Source organism: Lygodium microphyllum, chromosome 22 (assembly GCF_053477565.2).
Source record: "Lygodium microphyllum isolate KBCC chromosome 22, Lygodium_microphyllum_v1.1.10, whole genome shotgun sequence".
Lineage (NCBI taxonomy): Eukaryota > Viridiplantae > Streptophyta > Polypodiopsida > Schizaeales > Lygodiaceae > Lygodium > Lygodium microphyllum.
Genome location: NC_141156.1, coordinates 73,095,212 through 73,111,406, shown reverse-complemented (window position 1 = coordinate 73,111,406; position 16,195 = coordinate 73,095,212). Strand labels below are relative to the sequence as shown.

At 39.5% G+C, this 16,195-nt stretch overlaps 1 protein-coding gene across 2 annotated transcripts; it reads right to left on the bottom strand.

Moving 5' to 3' along the window:
* Positions 1-1,492: 1,492 nt before the first annotated feature.
* On the bottom strand, positions 1,493-6,045 carry LOC148017288 (uncharacterized). 2 transcript variants are annotated; one of them, XM_087663387.1, is made up of 3 exons: positions 4,819-6,045; positions 4,087-4,461; positions 1,493-1,906 (listed from the first exon to the last, which is right to left on the bottom strand). In XM_087663387.1, exons 1-3 carry the CDS (start codon positions 5,833-5,835, stop codon positions 1,811-1,813), a joined length of 1,488 nt encoding a protein of 495 aa, XP_087519513.1. In that variant the 5' UTR covers positions 5,836-6,045; the 3' UTR covers positions 1,493-1,810. The 2 variants fall into 2 exon arrangements, with proteins under 2 accessions (XP_087519513.1, XP_087519512.1); XM_087663386.1 differs by lacking the exon at positions 1,493-1,906 and adding an exon at positions 1,957-3,536.
* Between the last annotated feature and the right edge of the window lie 10,150 nt (positions 6,046-16,195).

Below are 16,195 nucleotides of genomic sequence, written 5' to 3'. Positions count from 1 at the left end.
TTTGGCAGTGTATATGATGTGTCTCTTCTCTTCCTCATGCGTCTCTACATAACTTCTCTCTCTACATCTCAACAAAAACAACTTACAACAAATTGACCTCAAAATATTGATCTCCTTAAAACCGTCATAGTACATTAAAGAATACATTCCTACTTATTTATGAGAAGTTATGTGTGGATATTATGAGAAAATATATAGCTCAAGAATTGCCATAACAAATACATCAATAAAGCCTTTTCTCAAGTAATACTTGCTCATACAATAGCAAATCCAACATCATTCTCCAAAATTGTGAAATTGATAACTTATAATGTGCTCCAAAAAACTTTCAACATAAAACTGCTTGTTTCTAACATTTTGTTACTTCTTTGCACACAAAATAGAGACTATGAAGAGTTCTTTTGATAGCACTAGCTGGAGACTTCCTTCCACCTTCACATCAATCGTTGGAGCTAGAAGCAAAATCGAGATGCATAGAGAGAGAGAGAGAGAGAGAGAGAGAGAGAGAGAGAGAGGGGATGTTATCTTTGTGTTGCCTCCAATGGCACTCTTATGAGAAGCACCTTATTCTCTTCTTACTCAGAATAATGAATAACTTTGTGTACATATAATTAGGATTATTGAGTCAGATGGGCCAAGGTACATATTACTTAGAGCTATTGTCTAAATTTATCTATTGCTTTTAAATTCATATGGCTTGTCAACACGTTACATGTAAAACTATATTTTCTTTGTTGAGTTGGAATAGGTGAATGTGGAATTTTTATTTAAAGTTTTATTACTTTTAAATATCTTTAGATAGATTTTTGTAGAAGTCAAAATAATATGATATTATTTCATAAGATTTTGGCCATGGTAGCCTTCCTCCTCTCACGATAATTTTGATAAGAATCTAGTAAGAATTACTCACCTTTCTTTGTCATTCATATATTTACAATAGGCTTATGTTTAATGTCCATCATTCAAGTATTGTCCTTTTATTGTCGTTAGTATTTTCCCATGGGGCTTAAGTTGAATGTCACAATTGTACTAACCTTATTATGGGGGTATTAAAAGTTCAATTTCATAGTATAGATTTGTTACTTTTTGAAATTGAGATCTCCTTTCAACTCATTTTTACACTCAAATTTGGTATACACAATTCATATTTTTATGACTCAAATCTTCCCATCCAATTCATATCGTTTCTGAGAACTTCAAATAGAGTTTTAATGTTATGTTTGGGAATAGTAAGTAATGTTGTGGTGTTGGCTAGCATGTAGATTAGAACCTTTGAACAAGGTTTGACTTCTTATGTGTTGTAGCTATGGTTGATTTCATGATATACATAGACGTATCTTACACATTTGGCCCAGTAGGATATGCATGGTAGTTTGAAACTAAATTTTTGAATTGCACTTATCAACTTTAAACCCATGTAAGGTGCATAAAATTGGGCTTCAATACACTACAAGAATAGCCATGGTTGTGAAATAAAAAGATTAAGGCTACAATATATCTCAAAATCTATGTACACTTTGGGGGAAAGCACTAATGTAGTACCAAGTTTATCATTAGTTGGGGAAGATAAAACATGATAAGGATACATTATCAAATATTAAATTAACTTGCATAACTGCAAATGGAAAGCCATTTAGGCATGTGCCATTTGGTGATGGCAGTTGTTCAAGACTCATTTCCCTTATAGCCAGAAGTTCTCCAAAGGTATGAACGGCTAGAGCACATGAATTCATTTGTTGATACGATATCATCCATATGTACAACCAATCTTTATACTTGGAGGTCAAACTTTCACATAGAATGAAAGCCATCAAATCTCCTTGTGCTCTTCACTCAATTTTTTCAAAACTACTCTCTGAAGCTTATCTTGCAAGTCCATACTTTCAATAGGTAAGCTGCTATCTACCTGGAAAAATAATCAAAGTTCAAAATTTTAGTTCTTTTGATATTGCTAGTAGAATATTCAACATTTTTAGATTTGTAGTACTTTTGATCTTGTTAGTAGAAAATTTAGCAGGGCCCTATACTAGCATGGTTGCTTCAGTGATGAGGAAATGAGGATTTTGTATTTACATGGAATTGTGTTAAAATAAAATACTTGGCACCCCAAACAAATATTGACAAAAAAATTTAATTTATTGGCTAAGTTAATGACTTATGAGACATAGATGCTAGAGCCACATGTACTAGTCTTTTCCTAAATCTAAAATCCGTATAATTCCCTTATGCCTTTTTTTGTTAATATCTTGTAAATGAAAAGGGAAGGGCCTAAGTAAAATGGGTATGAATCAATCTTACACTTTCTTTCCTTGAAAATCAAAAGGAATAGATAAAATCTATATAATGTTATTTTCTATTCTCTTTTCTCTTAAGTTGCACGTAGGCGTAAATAAAATCTACATAAATGTAAGATCAATGCTATCTCCTAGATAAGGGTTAATCTTTTTGCAAACAAACTCTTTGCAACCACTCTTTTCCTTTTTCCTTTATGTTAATGATTTTGTACTTTCCACCCAAAAAATGTATTTCATTCGAGATTCTCATATATCATAGTAGGACTAACGGCTTATCCACACTCACTAGACCCTTGCCACATATACCATTATAAAGGCTCTTGGTACCTCCACCCATGGATCATGTTGTTATTGTGCCATGTGTTAGAGTTAAATGCATGTAGACAATGTTGCAAGGTCTATCATTATTATCACAAATATAGTTATTTATGGCATTTATTATTGTGTGTGCCTAATATGTGCTACTAAGAGGTGGTTCATGTGTGCTTTGATGCTTACATGATGGTTTCATGTAGTTTTGTTGCTTATAGCCCAAAGTACTTTACTATGATACTTTTTTACTTCAATACTTTGGGCTATAATTTATACCCTCTTTGGGTTGGCCTACATAGCAGCTAAACAACTAGGTATGCAATGGTTGCAAAAAGTAGAGATTCAAAAACCAACCTTTAGTTTAACTTTAACTCACTTAAAATTTGTTGTTGTTTCCTATATTCCAAATTCTCCTAATAACTACAACCATTATGATGTTCCAAACCATGAGTAATTCTTCATGTGAGACCAACTATGTTGATCCATACCTTAACCTTCCTCCACATTGCTTCTGTCATTGGGCAAGGCAACAACGCATTTGGGATTCTCTCCTTTGACTTTAGTCAGATAGAGCACCATAGTGCAACTTTTATAAACTTACAAAGGCAATCTTTCCAGTTGAGTGTCGTTGAATTAATTTTCAAGAGCATGGTGTTGAGCTTGTTTGAGGGCATGATCCTCCATATAGTCCTTGCTTTGTGCCTCCATGTGTTCCATTGTTCTCTTAGTAAAGTTGCTCTCCATTCCACTTCCAACAAAACAAAACTATCAACCATTTGCCTATCAAAGTCTTTTCTTCCTTTGGCCATGAAAGCTTTATTCCCTTTCCTAGTTTCTTACTACAACCCCAAAGGGTGTTTCTATGTACAGATTGGTGATGTTGGCCAGAACTCTTTCTTGCTGTGTACCTGTCTTTGAACTAGCCTGATTCTATGTAATAAAGATGGTGAATAGGTGGAATCATAAATACTTATAATAGAAACATCAACACAAATTTTTCCATAGAGATTCAAATATCTATAGGTTGCAAAAATCAAATTTTGCAAAATTCAAAAAGAGAAAGCAACACAAAAGCTCATTGGTTGTGCTTCATGCGATTAAAAAAAGTTGACTTAGTTAGCCTAAGTAAGGGATGAGAAAGAGGGACTAGTGAAAGGTAGGTTTTGATAGCGCAACCATTGATAGGGTTTAACACTTGCTATCCATAATTAGTGTATATAGACTTTGCAACATTACACCTTGAGAGTGCTTTAGCACTTGCTATGCATAATTTAGGGTATATAGAATTTGTACTAGACCTTCAGCTTGTTTGCAAAATAATGGAGGTTTCCTTGGGGATCAATTAAGAGAGCATGCATATGCAACTATGATGTGACCTACCTAGTTAGATGAGACATGTGGAGTGAGCAAATAAACAAAATTTATTCAAAACAAACAAGGGCAAAACCATCACACACATACACTCTCTTATTAGTATTACCTTGCCGTGTATACACTGGAAGATGTTGTCCTCACTTGTGACAAGGGTGGAATTCACAACCTCCACATTGTACTTATGGAGGAGCAGTAGCACTATCGACCACACCCCTTTGCACTTGGGTGATTTGAGGGTGATGAGGACCCTGGGGCCGCTCACACAAACTGCCACTTTGACCTGCAAGTCAATATCACCACAGGTGGCCTTGTTGTAATAAATGCTAATCCACCAGTAAGGGCTAGGCCCCATGGCACTCTCCTTTGATATGCCGAGTAGGGACATTATATCTGATCTCTTCCTCTCCAACTCCTCCAATGTCACGTGCAGACTCTGGATGTACTTGACTACCTCCGTTAAGACCATGATCCGGTTTGGGTGCTGCCCACATCACATCACAACTAACATTGTTAGATACGACTTCATACCTTTGATATGCTTACTGGATACAAAACTCTAGCAACAAAATCATTACACACTCCTTGGTTGGATTGCATGTCTACTCAAACCATGGGATTGGTATCAATTGAACACAATCCTTGAGCCTCACATCCAAAACACGTGATTTCTGCCGATTCTTAGTCGAGTAACATTTATGCTCACATCAAACGCCGTGTGATTCAGCTAACTAAAGTCATTATTACTAGTTCAGGCCTCTAAAGCCCAAGCCCATCAGATGCACGCAATTAGGTGCTCTTTATTAATCCTTGATGATTTAGTTTGGATAACTCTTCTTACTTTGAGCTTCAACCTGGGTACCAGTGACTGCAGAATGGAGAAAGACTCCCTCATTCTCTTCCTTCTCTGTCTTTCAGAGTAGACATGAACCTCTCTTCGTGACATGCCCTCTCTGTCGGAGGGGTTGGTGTCTCTGGAGACGGTGCTTGTGGCACCAAGGCTGCTTGCTTTCATGCGCTTCCTTGGCCTCTTCTGATCAGCCAGGAGACGAAGAGAAGCGAGGGTAGATGGAGAAGGTGCAGGGGGGAGAGCAGATGGAGAGGAGGATGCAGGGGCCAAATATATCGTAGAAGGGTTGGTCATCTTCATTTTATTTTCAGCATGATCATCTACCAAATTGGTCTCTCCTGATGATCTCTTGAATGTGCCCGTTGGCATGAGGGCATGGCCATCCTTGCTCAGAACAAGGGGACCTGGGGAAGGGAGACTCGATATGGAGCAAGTCTGGCCGCTGGAGTTTTGCATCAAGCTGGCATTTATAGGCTTGGCTGGAGAGAAGCCTTGAAGTAGGACAGATGCGATGTCCGAGAGCTTGATGACAGACCTGTAAGGGGCATCCTGGGCGTGGCTGTACTCGAGATCAAGTGCAGCCGGGGAACTTAGGAAAGGATGATTCATCATAGCCTGGGCTGCATCATCGTGTGCAGGGGTATCCATGGTAGAAGAAGAAGAGCGGGGGGAGGAGGGTTTATACCAGTCTCCAAGCTCATGAAGCTCAGGGCAGAGCGAATTCAGGAAGGAGTCGGGGTCCGCCTGGGCTGCATCATCGTGTGCAGGGGTATCCATGGTAGAAGAAGAAGAGCGGGGGGAGGAGGAGGGTTTATACCAGTCTCCAAGCTCATGAAGCTCAGGGCAGAGCGAATTCAGGAAGGAGTCGGGGTACGCCTGGGCTGCATCATCGTGTGCAGGGGTATCCATGGTAGAAGAAGAGCTAGATGAGGAGCAGTTGTTATACCAGTCTCCAAGCTCATGAAGCTCAGGATCACAGAGCAAATCCAGGAAGGAGTCGGGGTCCATGGCTGAGAAAGAGAGTAATGTGTGTCTGCTGAGAGAGAGAGAGAGAGAGAGAGAGAAAGAGAGAGAGATTCTTCACTACCTCCCCAGTGCGGGATACTCGAGAGCTCTCTTCCTCTTAATTCTTCTCATTGTTGATTAATGCAGATATAGCTTGCCTCTACTCAGTCTCATCACGATTCACGACTCTCGTGAGAGAGAGATGCCGAGACACTGAGTGAGAGAGAGAGAGAGAGAGAGAGAGAGAGAGAGAGCGAGACAGAGCCAGTGGTCATAAGTACCTGGGCAATCAGGGAGACGTCTTTTCAGTATTAGCTAATACTTCATGAGTCATCAGGAAGTATCTCGACGTGGTTTTAGCATTTTAGTTATAAAACCGGCTATTGCCCTCCCAAAACCGAAAGTCGCAAGTTTTGCTTGCAGCTTTTCAACTTTCCTTTCTTGAAGGGCGCCTGACAGAGACAGACCTTTTGCTCTCCGACACTTATTGTGTTTTCTTGTAAGTACCACGACCTCTGGCCACAGTCCACTCATCATTCATGAGTCATGACCGTGAATTCTTTGCTCCAGTTACCACGCAGACGCTTGCATGGACTGAATTTTGAAAACGCCAAAGGGTTACGGGACCCCTGGGCCCTCATGGCGCCTCCAGAGTCCAGGCTCCAGCTCCAGAACAATGTTTTGCATGAAAACGTGAAAACCAGCCTGATAACAACCGTAACGAGGCTATCGCCTTTAGAGCACGTATTCCCTCCCGGGCCTCATTCTCAACAGTGCTCGAAATTTGAAAAAAGAAAACTATTTTCTCAAGACTTAAGACACCTTTAAGTTGGAAATTATACAGGTTTCAACATAGAAACTTGGGGGAAACATTTTTTTCTTGATAAAATTAGAGGTAGGTTAAAGCCATGCAGAATTTCTATCGCTTTGGAAACTTTCCATTAGACCTCTAGTAGAACCTTTTGAAGCCGTCACACAAAAAATATTCATAAATGGCAATGATAATAGAAAACAATAACATAACAATTTTTTAAGAAAGTCTTCTTATGTTGTTATGTGTCCGTGAAGACCTAAATAATGGTACAAAAAGATTTTCATTTGGCTTTGTGAATTCTGACATGATCAATATACCATGGGGCCGCTAAATATTGCACCCTCTCACTATAAAGATGGCTTCATCACAATATCAAGGAAGCAACTCTTTAGTCCTTAATGATCTTTACAATATTTTATTTTGTTTCCATCTTCTTGCATTAATGTAGACATCAACATCCAAAAATCAACTATGCTATCTTATAGAGATTTATGACCAATATATAATATAAGTCTTATTAGGTCATAAAACTTACATTTTAATCAATATTAGATGTATGAGCATGTCTTGAAGTCTTTACATCATTGCACCATAATTACTTTATCAAAATCAATCTCAAATATTAAAAGACCTTAAATAAAATTTCTCATTAAGGTACATGTGCCTTCAGTAGCAAGAGAATTCCATGATTTGATCTTAATCATTGTAATGCCCCCATTACTTAGCTCATTTTAATAAACGATGTGCATATACATTCTAGAGTTCAATTTGTGTTGAAAATAAAATTGCACATTTTTAAAACTAGCTTTAAATATGAAGATACTTGTATTTAATAATGATGTATTATATGCCCATTCATGGAAGAAAGACTTAGGAAACCCGCCCAAGACAAGCTTATTAAAACTATGTTTGTAGTATAGAATAAGAAAAAGAATTGGCCTAGTGGATAGCCACTTGGTAGTTAAGTACACTTGGGTGACGACACTACCGGGATGGGTGACCTCTCGGGACGATTTTACTACAAGCTAGTGGGAGCTTCTCATGTGCAGCGAATGCCCCCAACGAAGCCTTCATAGCTCCTTGCCAAGTATGCCAAGGCCAAGATGTCAAGGTCTATGCCTTGGTCGCCACCTTGGAGTGATGTCCGTTTGTGATGCCTACCCGACGAATCCAAGTGACCGCTATTGAGGGAACTCAACATGAAGCGAAAGTTTCCCCCGAATCCATTCAATCCAAAGGACCGATTATTCCACAACAAACCGAGGTTGCGACCATAACCTGTAACCATGATGAATGGCCGAATGGAGATAATTAGATTAGTACATAAGAAAAGGATTACTAATACAAGATATAGGCCTTATACCGACGTTAAAAACAATGAAAATATTCATAAAGAAATTTGTCCCCGTCATCGCAAAAAGCGTCGTTATTGGTGATGCCATAGAATAGTCAGTATCAGTGTCGTTACAACGTCACTATTTGTGTCGGTATCAGTGTGACGTTGAAACGGATGCAAATAACGATATTGATAACGACGCTTTTCGATGCATTTTGCTACATTGCTAGCGATGCGTGTAGTAAATTTGAGATGCTAATAGCGACGGTAACAGGGGGAAAAAATGTGGCAGGACAGTAAATTTGCTATGCTAATAGCAATGGTAACAGGGGAAAAAATTTGTGGCAGTAAGCTACCCTACCACATATAACACTATGTGCTTTATTTGGGCCATACAAAATAGTTTCAGTAATGTGTACAATGCTCGTGTAAATAAAGATAAAGTGTACTTAAATCATAACACTGATACATGAAATAAATACATGATCGCATATTGAAAGCGACCGGTACAATCATGGCAAGATACTACTACTACATAGAAAATGTCTACACAGATCACGTGACCCAAAAAGAAGGGTGTGTGAGCGTGAGGGATCCAAGGGCAAGCTATAGATCATCGCCATTTGAAACCTTGTCCCGCCGCAAAGGAGCATCGAACAGACTTTGCAGAAAAACAAACAACTACACATTAGTCCACCATACAATAATGCATTCTAATTGAACATGGTAACTACGAATAAGAAAGATGAGTGACTTATAGGGCCGTTGCGTCCATAAAATCAATCGATCAATGCAGTAAGACTGTGCCTCTCTGCATATCGAGTCTCAAGGTCGGTGGGATCGCGATTTATAATGGAGTGTTGTAAAGAAAACAAAGTACAAGTGTTAGAAACACGATTGTCAATACAAAGGATATTGTAAAAAAATAGGCAAGCAAAATAAAAGAAAAACTTACAAAGTTCTCCTGATATGTCCTGTGGCCGCCACTCCCAAGATAATGGACCACTTCGGCCTCTAGTCGTGCCCTCCTCACCTTGCACTGTTGTCTTCAATGTCCTAGAGAATCTGTAGCCTCCTCCTTGAGTTGGCCCCAGTTGTCCACGTCTAGCCACTCCAGCTTTGAAGCCCTACTCTTGAGTGCCTTGCGTGCGTCCGATTGTTTGTATGATGTATATGCACGCATGTAGTCCATCATCCAGCCTGTAGAAAACCTATTTGCTATGGCTAGTAGCGGAAACTCCTCATGTAAGGATGCTACTATGTAGTCCTTGCTCCCCTCCGATATGTTTTTCCAATGATCCAAGACGTTGTGCCGAAAAACTTGTTGGCACAGCTCTCTCATACAAGCCATCACCCTCCTCCCCTCATCATTCATGATGATGGCTCCTGACCTATCATCTATAAGGTAGGTACATCCCTCTGGATTATGCCTAAGATGGGTCCTTTCCCACTTACGACTATGCTCCTGGGCATATCCAAGAGACCCTTGTACATCTGGTGTACCTACCGGGATAGTATCTATCAGAGTAGCGCCCATAGAGGTGCCACCTGTGGACGACTAAGTAAAAGTCAGAGTAAGTAGAGTAAACGTCTCCGCATGTGTGACAAATCCTGGAGGTGATGCAACTCTAGTAAAACGATGAGATGGAGACACCATGTCCATACCTCCACAGCAACCACTTGAGCCACACTCTCTCGAATCACCATGAGAACGAGGAGTAGCACCTATATCGTGAGCCGATCACGGGCTCACTACATCTGGATCTCCGTAGCATACACCTGAACCACTCTCTCCATCTAGCTCAAGTCTGGAGCATCGACCTCATCTGCTAGAAACTGAAGCATCAGAGCGTGCCAAAGTAGATCTAATAGAGCGGCCTGACGGTGTCCAAGACAGCTCTGGTCCGCCATATCTCTAAATCTCGCCATTTGATCTGGAGACATATGCATGAAGATCTCCTACAGCTCCTCGTCGCTCATCCCTCGACTCATCCTAATGATCTAAATATCCATAAAGGTCACTTGCATAGACAAATAATGATGTTAGCATAATCAATATAAATCATACAAAGCACGGTAATATGAATCTTTAAAAAATTATCTTACTTAAAATGCATATCTTATGTACCCTTATAAGTGATTCGTCAACAAATTGAGTAGGTGGATACTCCAAGTATGAAGTACCCTATGGTCCCATGTCAATCTCCTAACACAACTCTGCATACACTGGAAGGTCGATATACATTTCACTACAAAAGGATGAGTCCACCTCGTTCTCAAAGAATTCTTGGACTCCTATATTTCGATCATTGTTACCTGATGCTGGCTCCTCTACACGCTCCAAGCTTTCGATGGCCTCCACTCCTTGCAATATGGACCCCTCTATTTAAATATTGTCATCATCTATGCTCGGAACATCGCTTTGATCATATACTCTCGCACTTCAGGGAGCTAAAGGTATAACATACCACCATCGAGGTTCTCGAGGGTTTGGATAAAAAATTATCTATTCATAATCACGTACAAGAGAGATTTAACCATTGTGACATGTACCATGTCGTAATAGAATTAAAAAACACATGAGTTCATGCACCTGTTCACAATAATGGGACGACAACATAAACGTATCACGCAAATTCGTCCATTTTTTTTTGGAATCTATTTCGAGAAATCCAAGTGGATCTCATCGAACTATTACTCCAGCTCCTTCAAGTATCACTTTGAACCACTGCACATCGAATAGGATCACGGAGAAGCTACGGTAATCCACCGTGACAATACTTTGTAAGTTCCCAAAATACTCCATCTCATCTATAACCGTGTTTGGATCCGTTGCTAGTCATCAGCTTTCTTACTCGAACCTTGCCATGATACCATAATCTATTGTGGAGTGCATTTTGTCAATACGCTCCACGAGAAAATATCTCCATGCGATCACGCTCCACTATATATTTTGTATTGTACATTGAAACACTCAATTATTGTCGTATATAAAATATAAATACGATAAACCCTAAACACGCCATCATTTTCGGACTGCATCCACTCGAGAATTCCCACTCCTCGGTTGAGACCTCCACCCCTTTGCGAGACGCTACGGTCAAAGCTCCATGCAACCATTGTGTTGACATAAATTGTGGCATCTCCTCCATGCCCTTGGGATATCGAATCGATCGATGGCACACACTACATTGAAATTTAAATCGCGCTTCCTCTCGATCTTTCCTGGCTTGATGGTATCTAGCGAGCCACATCTCCACAAAGACATGGTACAACATACAAAAGTGATTCACCTTCTACATTGCGGCATCCATTTTTCTTTCTACCCCATTTCAAACCACCACATCTCCGGTCAATCTCTCATCGTCCTTTAACGACCATAAGATACTGTTGTCTGAATCCACCGTTGGTAGCCATTGTAAAATATGCACTAGCACCTGAGGCACCAACCAACCTTCAGTCATGCTACCTTCTGGCCGAGCTCATTGCCGCACAAAGCCTTTCAAGGTTTTCATGAACTGCTCCAAGAAAAACATCCATCGCGTATGGACAAGCCCAGCAATCTCCACTTCATCTACAAGATATACAAGAAGGTGGATTTATTTCGGGAGCATGCTGGTAGGCAAGTATTTCTCAAAGAGAGAGACCGTCTCCATTGCTCCCCACCTCGCAGATTCAATAGAGGATATCTTAATCTCCTTTTGTGAGATCCATTGCACTAAAGTCGACAACCTATAAATTTCCCCGCGTATTTCTGGAGTAAGGCATCCTGTGATTGGGATTGGTAGTATAAACTGCCACAAATGAGAAAGCATTATGAACAATGACTACACTCCAAATAGCAAAATACACAAGCTACTTACAATCCATTCGTAGTATAAACCTAACATATCTTATGCCAATAATGGGATTTTATCCCTAATAATTGGTCGTCTTTAGAAAATGTAGACCTGAGAGAATGCATCATACCCATCGGAGTGCGGATAAACTTGACTATTTGCTTCACAATGCGTTGTTCTTTAGTGGAAAAAACCCAAGGAGCATGAGGTAGCTGCAAGGGACCATCAGTACTCGACTGTGGCCAAAGAGCCTCCATCTTTCCTACCTCCTTCAAATCTATTCGTACCTCTATAGTGTCTCTCTTTCCTGTGATGTGGTCCCACAACAAGCTTCCCACATTCTTGAAAATATGCATGGGATCCAACAAGTGGTTGATATGTAAGTGGGTCCAATATGGCAACTCGTAGAAAACTGAGAACCATCACATTCCATTTGGATGTGACTCCATGTGGACCATTTTCAACTCGTACCAACTTTGGGCATTCATACATGCTGGAGGTCGTCCAAGAAAACCTTCCCTGAGTTTATGACCCTCTGGCAAGAAAGTGGCATGTCCTTGATATACCAACTTCTTCATGGTTCGTGACCTTTGGGAGTCTAATTATGGCCCACACAATGGACATGCATGATAACCTGAGGTAATCAGACCTGTCCCAACAACTCTATCCAGTGAATACAAACTTAAACGAGCTATGATTGATATTACCAATGAGAACAGAAGCCTACTTACCTAAGCACTCTCTGAATCCCGGAAAGTCATGCATCGTCCACATGAGAATGACTCGAATATCGGCGGACCATCGACCATCGCACTTCCTCATATCTTGCACGATGACCCCCTCCTCCCACAAAATCTTAAGCTTATAGACTAATGGACGAAGATACACGTTTATATTTTTTTACTTTGTAGCATGTGAGAATGACTAAGCTAAGAGTGAGATATCATTTCTTCATAGAAAGCCATGGAGGGATATTGTAGTTGACAAGGACTATAGGCCACACACTGTAAGAAGTTGAGTGCAGATCGAATGGGTTCATGCCATCCATAGCAAGACTGAGCCAAAGATTCCTTGGCTCTCGAGAAAATCCTGAAAAGGTAGAGTCAATGTGGCTCTATGCGCGTGAATCTGCTGATATTCGTTGAACTCCATCTCTGGACCTATTCTACGCATGCCACGTTGTCAAGCTCGCCATGTCGGACGTACAAAACATGTGGTTTATGTGGGGATAAGTGGAAAGTGTCTAAGAACTTTTTTAGGGATGGTTTGCCCTTACAAGTCCTGTCGATACCTATGAGCACTACACTTTGGACATGTCTCCATAGTCCATGCCAAGCTTTCATAAAACATGTCGTGTATCATCACAAGACTCAGGTATGGTATTTACAAGTGGTAATATATGATACTTCAGTAACCTTTAAAAAAATCATGAAATACCTTGAAAAAGCACAAATATTTTTAATGATAGTGCAAAGAAATCAACGAAGCGTACGTACAAGATACCTAAACAACTCGGTCACACTCGCATCGCTCCACCCGTATTTTGCTTGCACACTTAGGTAGTGGTAGTGGTAGTGGTAGTGGTAGTGGATCAGAAGTCTCGACATCCATGGGCATCAATGCATTGATCATTGCATGCATCTCAGGCTCCAAGGTTGTAGATAAGTTTTGAAGGCTGCTTGTCTCCTCTAGTATTGTCAGTATAGATTGGGTAGTACCTTCCAAGTGGTGGATTGGCTCAGGCACTCCATCCATCACACGTCCACAAACTCTTCTAACTGGCCGCAAAGGGTGCACTCCTCCTTGGGATGAGACGTCATCTCCTTGGATAGAAAATTTGCCAACCACACCCAATGTTTTTGTATATGGTATTCAATTAGCTTGCAAATACAAAGGATGATTGATATACACTTTTCTTACCATTTGCTCAAAATCTAAGATTTCCTAATCAATGTTCTCAGATTGAAACTCACCAAAACGTCATACGTGTTCTATAGAAAATCGAGGTTTTCGTCTAATTGCCAGCTTACATTGAGAGCAAGGGCATGGGACACACTAATTAAGATACGCCTCGCAATCCTGAACATCATGACCTTCATCGTTTTTCATTTTGTCTATGTTACGACGAATAACTTTTTTTTGTTATCATTCTTTTTTCCTTTCTTAAATTATTTGAGAAGGGATTTCTTCTCTTATAACTCAACAAAATTAACATATGTAAGGTCTCCACCCACCCACAAATCAACGTATGTTGGAGTGTTTCCCGTCTTGTGGTATTGCACTGGACCTTGCCACCTCACTCTCTTTGTTTTTTATCCATTCATTCTCTCCTCTCCTTCCATCTCTCTCTCTTTTTCTCTTTCTTTATTATGTTGTATGTTTATTCCCTCTCTCTCGTTTCTTTTTCCTTTTTCTATTTCTCTCCCTCTCTCATTTTCTTTAAAAAAACATCTCTCTCTCTCTACCACTACCACTACCACTACCACTACAATAAACAAGACAATAAGAAAAAACTACTACTACTATCACTACTAAAACAACAACAAATAAGAAAACTAAACAACAATAAACAAGAAAACAAAAAAAACTATTACTACTACAACAACAATAACAATAACAACAAATAAGAAAACCACTACTACTACTACAACCATGACTACGACCACGACCAAGACTACGACAAACCACTAGCACTACCACTACCACTATAATAAACAAGAAAATAAGAAAAAACAACAACAACAACTACTACTACTACAATAACAACAAACAAGAAAAGAAGAAAAAACTACTACTACTACTACTACTACTACTACTACTACTACTACTACTATAACAATAACATCAACAAACAAGAAAACTAAACAACAATAAACAAGAAAAGAAGAAAAACTACTACTACTACAACAAATAACAAAAATACTATTACTACTACTAGTACTACTACTACAATCATGACTACGACGACTACGACCATGATTAGGACCCACAACAACTCTCTCTCTCTCTATTGCTACCACTACCACTATAATAAATAAGAATAGAAGAAAAATCAACAACAACAACAACAACTACCACCACTACTACTACAACAATAAACAAGAAAATAAAAAAATCTACTACTACAACAACAACAAACAAGACTACTACTACTACTACTACTATGACAATGACTATGTCTACGAATACGACTACGACTACAACCACAACTACAACAAACCACTACCACTACAATAAACAAGAAAAGAAGAAAAAACAACAACAACTACTACTACTACTACAATAACAACAAACAAGAAAACTAAACAACAATAAACGAGAAAAGAAAAGAAAAAATGCTACTACAACAATAACAAACAAGAAAACTACTATTACTACTACTAGTATTACTACTACAATCACGACTACGACTACGACTACGACTACCACAACAACAACAAACTAGAAGAGAAGAGATTAAACAACAACAACTACTATCACTACCACTACCACTACCACTACGACTACCACAACAACAACAAATAAAAAAATAAGAAATTACACTTAACAACTACCGCTACCGCTACTGCTATCGCTACCACTACTACAACTACCACTAAAATAACAAACAAGAAAATAAAAAATTAAACAACAACTACCACTACCACTACCACTACCACTACCACTACTATTACTATGACTACCACAACAACAACAAACAATAAAAAAAAGAAAAGAAGAAATAAAATAAAACAACAATAACAACAACCTCTCCCTCCCTCTCCCTCTCCCTTTCTTTCTCTCTTTTCCTATTATATTTAATGTTTTCTCTCTCTCTCTCTCTCTCTCTCTCATTCCTTCTTTCCTTTTCTCTCTCTCTTGTTCCTTCTTTCCTTTTCTCTCTTCCTCTCCCTCTCTCTATACACATGATTTTTAACAAACACGTAAAAGAAAAATAGAAAAAAAAACAAAGCAAGAAGGAACAATGCACTCGCCGTAAAGGCTTGAGGATAGATTCGGCAGCTGCTTTTCGTACACTTCCTCCTCTTCTTCACGAATGGCAGCAGTGGCGGTGAGAAGCTTTCCTTCTCCCTCTTTCTCTCTTTCTCTCCCTCTCCCTCTCAAATGTAAGATGGAGTTCGCTCTCCCTTTCGCTTTCTCTTTCGTTTGTTCGCACAAAATAACACGCTTGGGTTTTGGCCTATGTTTTTTCTTTTGGAGCACTATCGCTATTTGCATCGACGTGAGGCAACGCCACTATTTTGCGTTGAAAAGCGCCGTCGTTATGCCTCCGTATCCTTGTATTGTATGATCAATTAGAACGCACTTAAACTTACAAAAACATATTACTCAACATGAAGTGGAAGTCACCCCCAAATCCATTCAAGCCGAAGC

Excerpts from the sequence above, each read along its gene's own strand:
- LOC148017288 (XM_087663386.1), bottom strand. The coding sequence starts at position 5,835 with ATGGACCCCGACTCCTTCCTGGATTTGCTCTGTGATCCTGAGCTTCAT. Across the intron at positions 4,462-4,818 it reads TACCCAGGTTGAAGCTCAAA|CACCCAAACCGGATCATGGT; the intron begins GTAAGAAGAGTT and ends TGATGTGGGCAG. Across the intron at positions 3,537-4,086 it reads TCCAGTGTATACACGGCAAG|AATCAGGCTAGTTCAAAGAC; the intron begins GTAATACTAATA and ends TTTATTACATAG.